This window comes from Carya illinoinensis, chromosome 7, assembly GCF_018687715.1.
Source record: "Carya illinoinensis cultivar Pawnee chromosome 7, C.illinoinensisPawnee_v1, whole genome shotgun sequence".
NCBI lineage: Eukaryota > Viridiplantae > Streptophyta > Magnoliopsida > Fagales > Juglandaceae > Carya > Carya illinoinensis.
In genome coordinates, this window is record NC_056758.1 from 9,279,192 (window position 1) to 9,289,779 (window position 10,588).

The window sequence follows — 10,588 nt, forward strand, 5'->3', positions numbered from 1 at the left end:
GATTGACATTGAGGGGGAGGATAAGATGATTTGGAATCTGGGAGGAAATAAAAAAGTTCTCGGTACGCTCCTTCTAGAAGGCTCTTTTGAAATTGTCTAATAATTCTTATTTTCCTTGGAAGGCTATTTGGAATTCCAAGGTACCTCCTAATATTGTTTTCTTTATATGGATTGCATCTCTAGGGAAGATTCTCATCATGAATAACTTGAGGAAACGTGGTATTATTATATTAAATTGGTGTTGTATGTGCAAGAAAGACGGGGAAGCAATGGATCATTTTTTGTTACATTGTGAAGTGGCCCAGCAATTATAGAATGAGATCCTTAATTAGACTGGGGTGGCATGGGTTATGCTTAGAAGAGTGAAGGATATACTAAAAAGATGGATAAGTATAGGGGAAAATGCCCACATCGCGACAATATGGAGATTGATCCCTCATTGCTTTTAATCATGAGTTTGGTATAAAGACTTAGGCCCTTTACATTATTTTCTTGGCATTGAAGCGATTCATACTACTAATGGTTTATTGCTTTCTTAAACAAAATATGCCTTAGACATTCTTGATCATGCTCAGATGAAGAATTGTCAATCTATGCCCACTCCTGTGACCCAAAACACCAAGGATTCTACTAGAACTACTTCATACTCTAATCCCTCACATTGCCAGAGTACGATCGGCGCTATCGAGTACCTCACTTTTACCGGACCAAACTTAGTTTTTAATGTCAACTTTATCTCGCAATTCATGCATGATCCAACAAAGGCATAAGATGTTCAAGCGGATTCTCCACTATATTCAAAGGATGACCAACGTTAGCATTAAATTTCATTCCAACTCATCATTGGAACTGTCTGCTTTCTTTGATTATGATTGGGTAGGTTGCCTCAATACTCGACCATCCACCATAGATTTTTGCACTTTTCTTGGCAACCATTGCATTTCTGGTGTGCAAACAACATATTGTATCACGATCTAGCACTGAAAGAATAGTGCTTCATGGCCCACACTATCATTGAATTCACTTGGCTTGCCTCCCTTTAACGTGATTTTGATGTGCCATTCCCAAAAACCCTACTCTATTAATTTTGTGACAATCTTAGTGCTCTCCATTTGACTTGTTATCCAGTCTCTCATGTTTGCAACAAACACATTGAAATTGATTATCATTTTTGTAAGAGAACGTATGGCACATGGACTCCTTCAAACTCAACATGCTCCTTCTTCTATGCATGGCTAGCTGATCTATCTCGATTTGCTTTTGCTCAATTAAAAGTCAAATTGAATCTTATCGATCGGCTCAAACGTTTGTGGGTGGGTATTGAAAATAAACTTGAGAATAGCCCTGGCTGCTCCTGCAACTATATAAAGCCTACAAACCAAATTTCCAAAGCAACATATCACTAGCTCTCCAATGGCACCAAATTTCCCAAGACTTCATGAACGCTTCACCTCATGATCTCGGGATATTCTAGTACACATGCCTTCCTTTCCTTATTTTGAATATACTGATTACTGCTTGTAATAATTGTATAAATAGGTCGTTTTGTAAAGATGATGACTCAAGGCCGTGGATCAGAGAATTATCAATAAAATTAGATATGCTTTTTACTTTCTTTAATTTACCGACTAACACTAAAGTAATAGGTTCCAACTAATTTCACGTTTGATCCAATTCGATATTCTAACTGGCCAATTGATCTATATTCTTTTTTTATTGTAGCTTGGGAATATTTATACAAATATTCTATCTAAAATTTCTTATATATGGCATTCAAGAATATATATATATACACACACACACATAAGCCAGCTAATATATATATATATATATATATATTATGTTTGTGACTAAAAAGCACATCTGGGCATGCAGTAGAATCTAGAGTATAGGGTAATTATTAAAAAATTTTACCAGTACTGATTAAATAATTTGGAACTTTTTGTTTCCGAAACACACGTAAAAATAATAATACAGTACTAGTACTTGTGGCAGGCTCTGCTAAGATCTTCTCTGTTCTGTTTCTCAAAGCTGCTGCTGCTGCTGCTGCTAGCCGTTGGTTTGTCTCAATGAAATACAGAGGGTCCGGTACTCTAGCCGAGAATGAAGGAAACGATCGATGCAGAGAAAAGAAAGATGGAAGAGAATAGGTTATACTTTTTGTAAAGGGAAGGATTAAGGGCGCATTAGGCCATGCATGCATGCAGCTAGCTGCATGCAATAGTGCATGATATGATATAATCATAGGCTAATTAAAAGGATCGGACCTCGATGATCGAGGTGCTCACAATTGCGAGGAGGATGGTTGTTTGGGAATATACAAATTAAAGCCGCAGTGGGAAAAGGGCAAAGAATGATGGAGCTTTTCATCATTCAGATCTCTCTGTATGACTCCATCCCCCAATTTAATGCTTGGGACGCGTGCTCCGACGTTTTGACACTTCATGACAGTCATTTTTAATTCTTTTATTGTTTATTTCATTTAAAGATATAGTACTGGAGTCTGTTTCGATCGACTAATAGTCGATATTGTTTATTTCATTTTGGTTGATTTCAATTTTGGATTAATCAAGTTGATTTATTATTAATTCATTTATCAATCGTATCTTGATATAGATTAGCTCATTCTGACTTAAACATATTTATATTAAATCTAAACTTATTAATTTTGTATTGTGTTCGCCATGTGAGGTTTATATGTCGTACTACATATTATCACCTATATATAATATAGATTATTCAATTTTATTTGTTTAATTTTTATTTAACATGAATACGTTTTACGTTATTGAATCACTCATTTATTATTCGTGTGAGTTCAGGTTTGTTTACGAGTTACTTTCTTTTTATGAACTAAATTGAATATTATAACTTCATTAATTATAAGTGTTGACAAATAAGCTTTGAGTTCTTGTTATTTTCCTTATATAATCTATATATTTATATATATACACATATATCAATGATTATATCCATTAAGACTTAAGCAACATGTATAGTATATATATATACACACTATTGGGAGCTTCTATAGTAGATGGTCGTTTGGAAATTAGTCACTTTGATACACTGCAGGAGCGTGTAAGGAAGAAAATTTTGGCCTGGAAATGTCAATTACTGTCACACAGGGGGAGGGCTTATTTTACTAAGGCATGTGCATTCTAGTATGCCTATTCACCTTCTATTAGTTTTGCAGGTTCCTAAAATGGTGATTCGGAAGCTAAATGGTTTATTTTCAACATTGTTTCGGGGGTGAACACCAAGGAAAAAATAAAAGAAAGTGGCAATCTTGGAAGAACTAATGCTTGCCAGTGGAGGAAGGGGGGATTGGGGTGCGAAAGCTAAGTGAGGTGCAACAGTCTTTATTTTTGGAATTTATATGGCAGATGTTGACTCAAGATTTGTTGTGGCAAAATTTTTCAAGGCCAAATATGCCAAGAATAATCATATTTCTTTGTGTAGAAGTGATGGTGTTGGTACGCCATTCTGGAAAAAGATTATAGCTAGTTTGTCCGACTTGTTGAGTAATTCCTTCTGGAAAATGAGAGAGGGTCGGGTGTCTCTATGCTATGATAATTTCATGGGTTCAAGTCCTCTTTGTGATGAATTGATTGTTAAGGAGGAGGAGAGGTCAGTCATAATTTGGGATTTTGTTGTGAATAATAATTCGGATGAGGATAGGCTTCAATTGTTGTTGGGTAATGAAAGAGCCTATGAGGTGATAGAAAAAGTGGGGTCTTTGAGAGAGGCAAATGATATCTTAGTCTGGAAACCTAAAAAAAAGGGTGTTTCTCAACAAAACTGGCATGAGAGTGTATCTGAATTAAAATGCTTGAATTCCCTTGGGCAAAGTGGATATATTGGAACAAGTGGATACCAATATATATATATATATATATATATATATATATATCCATTTTCATGTGGAAAGCGACTTTCAATTGCCTTAGTGTGGATGATTAGGTACGGAAATTGGGGATACTAATTGTTTCGCGCTGCAATTGTTGTGCAGATGGCAAGGAAGAGGATTCGGAGCAAATCTTGGGTAAAGGGGAGTTTGCTCAAACAATATGGAGGAAATGCTCAGATGAGCTTAAAATGCCATTTTTTTACTTGGAGGGAGCATGTTCAACTATGTTTGAATAAAGTGAGGCGGCGATTACAGAGTGGTTTGTTGTTGGGCTTAATTCTGAGTATAGTGGTTTGGAGATTGTGGAGACGTCGTTGTATAGTAAGGATGGAAGGAAAATCAGAAAATTTGATGGAAGTGTGGGCTTCAATAAAACATTGGGTGACGACCATTGCAGCTAGTTTTGAGGAAAAAAAAAATATGGTGACCTGCGGGTATTACAGAATCTAGATATTTCAATAAATGCGAAGACAATTGTTCAATTTTGCAGGCTGTGAAATGGCTAAGACCTCCATTGGGCTGGTTGAAATTGAATTTAGATGGAAGTTGCTTTGGAAATCCAGGTGTGGGTGGAGGTGGGGGGATTTTGCGAGACCATGAGGGGAAATTGATTTTTGCATTTCAAAATCCTTGGCCAATTACTAATAATGAAGCTGAGTTACATGCAGTTGTGAAAGGAATAAAATTCTGTCATCAATTGGGGCATTTTTGCATTGATATTGAATATGATTCTTTGATTGTGGTTTCTTGGTTGGTGGGTAAATATTGTACAGTTTGGCATCTCTGGGATTTTTGGGATCAATTGTTAACTCTTTTGGAGGGTTTTAATTTTTCTATTAGTCATTTATATAGAGAAGGAAATAAGGTAGTAGGTGAGTTAGCTAGAGGTGCTGCTATGGGAGAGGAGTGTTTCATTTTTGATGTTGCCCAGTTATCTTAGGATGTGAGGGGGCTGTATAGATTGGATAGGATGGGAACTTTTTATGTTAGACGTTGGTAATTTTGTTTAGGCTTGGTTTTGTTGGGTAGGTTTGTTAGTATGGTTGGAATTTGTTTGATTGGTTTTAATAAGTTGGTTGTGTTTGTAATCACAATTTTCCTTCACCACAAATGAAGTTCTTAATAAAGTATACTGCCAGAGGTACCGCACTCCTTTTGGCAATGAGTAATGCTACATACAGTCAACGCCGTGCAATCACTTTGAAAAGGAGTGTGGTCCACGATTAAAAAGTTAATTTTTTTTTCATGTGGGTCCCATATTAATTCATTTTTTTCAAAGCGACTGCACGCCGCTTGCACAACCACGACTGCAGATATCATTTCTCTTTGGCAATATATATATATATATATATATATATATATATATATATATATATATATATATATATAAGAACATGATTTCGTTTGATCTCTTGACATGCTTAAAAGATTCTCACTATAAATATAAAAAAAAAAAAAATTCTATAAGAATAATACATATGAAATTATTTGAGTTTATATGAGCTGAGTTGAATTGTATACGTACATGAAATTGTATGGTTTAGTAATTAATCATAATTTTGTGTTTATGAATGGTTCGTTTAATAAAAGAATTGAGCTAACCTCTAGTTTAGCATAGCATATCTCACACAACCTATCGGTCGAGTTATTTTGTTTATTCATATTTTAAGATTTTATTTTTTATTTTTTATAATTTGCTATATTTATATTGCAAATTATGAGTTATTCCTTTTTTTAAAAAAGAATCATGAGTTTAGTTCTGATTTGCAATATTTATATTCACATTCCAAATCATGAGTTTAACTATGTTTTTCTATATTTATGATATGAACCCTAGCTAGTGTACTTAGAATTCTGGTTTTTTGCAATAAATGACCCGTTGCCTTTTGCAATTCTGATTTGCAAGTTTACCATAGCTAATTAAGCTTTTCTTCAACTATATAAGTCTAGGGATTTGGATCTTTTAGAATTCTTGACTGGCCCTAGGGGTTAGAGTGGGAAAGAGATGGAGCATGAAGTGAATCTCACAGCATTGTGGGCGGAGTCCCCCCTCTTCAAAGTCAGTCGTTGAAAAAAGTTTGGAAGCAGATCCAGAAAGGGTTCGGTCCAGATTTATAACAAGAAAGATTTGATATTATCAAGTATAGTTTTGAGCTACAAAAGTGGATATGGCTAGACGATAATTAATTTGAGACAAACATTGGATGGTATCCAATGTAGGAGCATCCTAAGTTGTCAAATTGCATGTTGATGGCATTGAAATACCTTGAGGTGGCATTTCAGTGTAAAGATGACGAAAAATCATGATCTTTTTCTGATTGTGGCAGTTTTGAACACTTTTTGGTATTTTGGCTATAACTTTGACTACGGGTATCAAAATCGTATATATGACCCCAATTTGAAAAATTCTTTTCAGCGCGCATGTTGTGGTACCCAACTAGGCTCGGTCATGTGCATTTTTTTTCGAGGCCGAAATCCACTGTTTCCCCTCTAAATACCTATTTTTATTTATTTTTTACCTTTTATGGTAATATTTCATTTATCATTTAGAAAGTGACTCTAAACCCGATTTAGGCCAGAGTTTTGGCATATTACTTCTTTAATTACGTATTTTATTTTGGTGTGATTATTGAGATTTTGCTATTTTTTGTAAAATTATGATATTGTTGATTTTCATCTATTACAGTCCAGCTTGTGGGTTGATTTCGATATTCTTGGATTTTGATAATTTTGAATTGAACATCAGAGTCGTTTTCTCTATTTTGGGGAGATTATCTTGTCTTCCCTCCATATGAATTATCTATTGAAACTAGCTTGCATAATAATTTATATTCTGTTCGACATCAGTATCCAAAGAATTGCAAGTAATTGTATCACTACTGATCAAAATGTAGATGTTTTGGCCACATACATGACCAATGGGTGTATGATGATGGTGGTGGTCGAGACCAGTAGCACATGTATACTATAAAACCTTTGGATCTATGGTGAGTACTTGGGAGCTGGCTCACTTGCCCATCCGATTGGCCGTGTGCTGCTTCATCAGAATTCATGAGGATCAATATATAATCTCTAAATTCAATGCAGTACTGGCGCTTGTGTACCCTAGAGATAATTGAAATTCGATTAAAGATCGATCAGGCATGAAAAGCTTTTGGAGGGAGAATTAATATGAGAGGGCCGGAGTTAGATCCCAACAAAATCGGGGCCAGGGGGTGAGATTAAAAGTTATAAATTACTGCAGGAATATATATCCACTCTTCCAATATTGCACGTACTACCAAGAAATCTCCCAATTAGCTCAGAAGGACGTACGACCAGGAAATTCCCGGAAACTCCTAGTGATATGCATGGCTACGATCGAGCTTAATTAATAAGGGAGGAGTAACATAGGACCAAAAATCAGCAACCCTACAGGCAATGCCTCATAGCCATGCATGCATATATAGCTTCTGGGACCTGCGTGTGGGACTTGATCATCCAAGTCCTTTTACATGTTTGCCCATGCATGTCATCCACAGGTAAGTATAAAAGTATCTTGTAGCCTGGTCAAAAAGAGGAGGGCCATGATATCTTCGGTAAAAGTTGAACAATCATGAATCTTAATGACACTCCAGTTCATTTACAATAATATTGCCAGTACTCAATTCATTCATTCCTTCAGAAGGCCTGATCTCTTCTTTCTTTCTTTATATTCACAAGTACATCATTTCATGCTTAATATTATAGATTTCACATCTCTCTCTCTCTCTCTCCCTCTCTCCACACCCAGACAGAATGCTTAATAATTTCATCCGTGGCCATGTGTATATATATATATATATGTATGTATGTATGTATGTATGCCTTTTCATTCAAGCAATTCCACTGATACCCTCCTTTCTAAGCCCTCTTTTGTTCCTACCCTTTTTTATGAATCCTTCTCTGTCAACTTCAGTCCTTCTCTCCCAGATATTGCTCTGATTTCCTATCTCCATCCCCCCATGTGCCCTCCTAGCTAGCCCTCCCAGCTATTATAACCCACACCGTTCTCCACCATTTCACGCACTCTTACTCTCAGTCCTTCTCTCTCTCTCTCTCTCTCTCTCTCTGCGTGTATTTTTGTTTGCCTCCCTTTGTTTGGTTCTTCTTTTCAATCTGTCATGGAACTTCAACAACAACAAAACCAACAACGATCACAAAACGAGGATGGCGGCAGTGGGAAAGGGGGATTTCTATGCAGGCCAAGCAGTACACGCTGGACTCCTACAAATGACCAGATAAGAATTCTGAAGGACCTTTACTACAACAATGGAGTCAGGTCCCCAAGTGCTGATCAGATTCAGAGGATTTCCGCTAGGCTGAGACAGTACGGAAAGATTGAAGGCAAGAATGTCTTTTATTGGTTTCAGAACCACAAAGCTCGTGAAAGGCAGAAAAAAAGGTTCAATAATGATGTTCCCCTGCAAAGAGGGGTTGGTAATGGAGGTTGGAAACGTGAGGAATCCATCCACACCGAGTACTCCACCATGGCTAGCATAACCCCTGGTGAACCATATGATCTCCCTTTTATCTTTTTAGTCTCTCTCAAAATATCCTTTGTGAGTCACGTTGACAATTAGGAATTTCTTGTTGATTTCGTGATGTTTGTGATGTTTTGTATTTTGGGTGTCTGTGGTTTGCAGGGTTTCCTGCTTCATCTTCTTCATCTGGGACGATTTCTGTGGGGCAGATGGGGAACTATGGATTTGGATCTGTGAACATGGAGAAGAGCTTTATGGTAAGTGATGGTGACTAATGTTTGAAACTTTGGCGCTTTATATGTAGAAAAGAGTAATTTTGAAATTGGTTTACACAATAATTAATGTTCTTTCTTGTCTAAACCATCTATTGAAACCAATATGAAACTTGAACCCATGTTATCATAGTACAAGTTGAATCTATTATATATATAGACGATTATATATAGCATTTTTGTTTTGTAGCTGGTATAACAACTGCAATGAGATACAAAGTAGACAATTCGGCTGTTCAACCTCTCCAAAATGTAATAAAAAGGAAGAAAACCTGAGGTAAAAGTTCCTCCTAAAATAGCCAAACATCAACAGGAAATTTCAAGAATAAAAATACATCTAAAACAAACTATAGAGATCAGGGATCAAGAACGTAACCACGAAACTAGCTAGCAAGGTAATGGAAACAAAAATATGAACGTCGACGGTAAGGAAGAAGTTAGTAATTCGAAGTCTTCATTTGAAAGTTGCTTGTCTTCCTAAGTCTCTCTCTCTCTCTCTCTCTCTCTCTCTCTCAAATAGGACTGCTCTATATCAACTCGAGCTAGCGGTGGTGTTGGTGGATCGATCAGCCAAAACTTTGGATGGGTAGGAGTTGATCCCTACTTTTCATCCTACACTCTCTTTGATCCGAGAAGATCAATGGAAGAAAATTCAGCAGGAGAAGAGGAAGAAGAAGAAGCTGCGTCAGAGATAGAAACCCTCCCACTGTTCCCCATGCATGGTGATGACATCAATGGCTTCTACAACGTTAGTAGTACTACTACTTCATCCAACGGGTTCTACAGTACCACCTTCTATCGGTCTGGCGGCGACAGCGGCAAGAGCGGTTCTTGCACTTCCCTCGAGCTCAGCCTCAACTCCTACTCTCGTAGATCATCATGATCTTCACCCTAACATCAAGCCCAGCTTTATAAGCAGCTGGTATTTGGGTTATCAATATATTCTATATGCTAATTAATAATAAGGGTAGTTTATCGATCAACATGGCCTAGATTGAGTATTATTTAGGTTTTTTGCCCCAACTTAAAGAAGATTCCATGAAAATCTTGATCTAAAACAGATTGGGAGATATATATATATATATATATATATATATATATATATATAATTATCTACTTCATACATTTTGAGAACTACATGGAGCTAGCTATGTAGGTAGAAGTTAAATCCGGCCAGCTTCATCTGCGAACATGATCAATATCAGAATTATCAGATAGTACTGCAACGTCTTTGCTAATTAATTAAGGGACTTGAAGTTAAGTAGAAAAAAGTAACAAAATTATATTTGCAAGATTTCGCAAACGGACTCGAGGTTAGGGCACGTACGTAGTGGCCCCTAAGCCACAGTACTGCAAAAGTTTTCCGGGTATCATATAAATATTAATGGCGCAAACGGGCAGTACCGTTAAAATATTTCGCCAATGATATCATGTGTACATGCACCAGTTTTCCAGGTATCATATATATATATATGGCGGTGTGTGCAGTATACTGTGTAGTGGCACAAAGAAAACCTCAATTATGAGAAGGAACTGTTAGGCCCGTAAGTACTGTAAGTACAACGTATATGATGAAAGAAAGTTCAGACCAGAATCATGTGTGCAACGGTCATTGGTTTAATGCTTTGTTGTTTGAATTTTGAACTTCAACTTTCGTATAAACCGCAAAGTTATTCGATTTATCCACAGTTTGGTGTCCGATCGAGTTGCATTTTGGCCGAAAGAAGTACGTATGCACGATCACTTTGTATATTTTAGAGCCATTGCATAATACGTCACTACGAACTGTGCATTTGAAGATATACTGCGTACTCTGAAAACTACCCATTTTTCTTTCGTCATAATTGTTAGCAATATGTTTGATGTTTTGTTTTTTCCTTGCTGATCGAGTGCTGCATCATGTG

The 10,588-nt window shown here is 36.6% G+C and overlaps 1 protein-coding gene across 1 annotated transcript; it reads left to right on the forward strand.

Annotated features, from left to right (window-relative positions):
* Positions 1–7,849: 7,849 nt before the first annotated feature.
* On the forward strand, positions 7,850–9,729 carry LOC122317199 (protein WUSCHEL). The gene is made up of 3 exons (XM_043134160.1): positions 7,850–8,437; positions 8,575–8,669; positions 9,205–9,729. Exons 1-3 carry the CDS (start codon positions 8,053–8,055, stop codon positions 9,565–9,567), a joined length of 843 nt encoding a protein of 280 aa, XP_042990094.1. The 5' UTR covers positions 7,850–8,052; the 3' UTR covers positions 9,568–9,729.
* Positions 9,730–10,588: the final 859 nt, after the last annotated feature.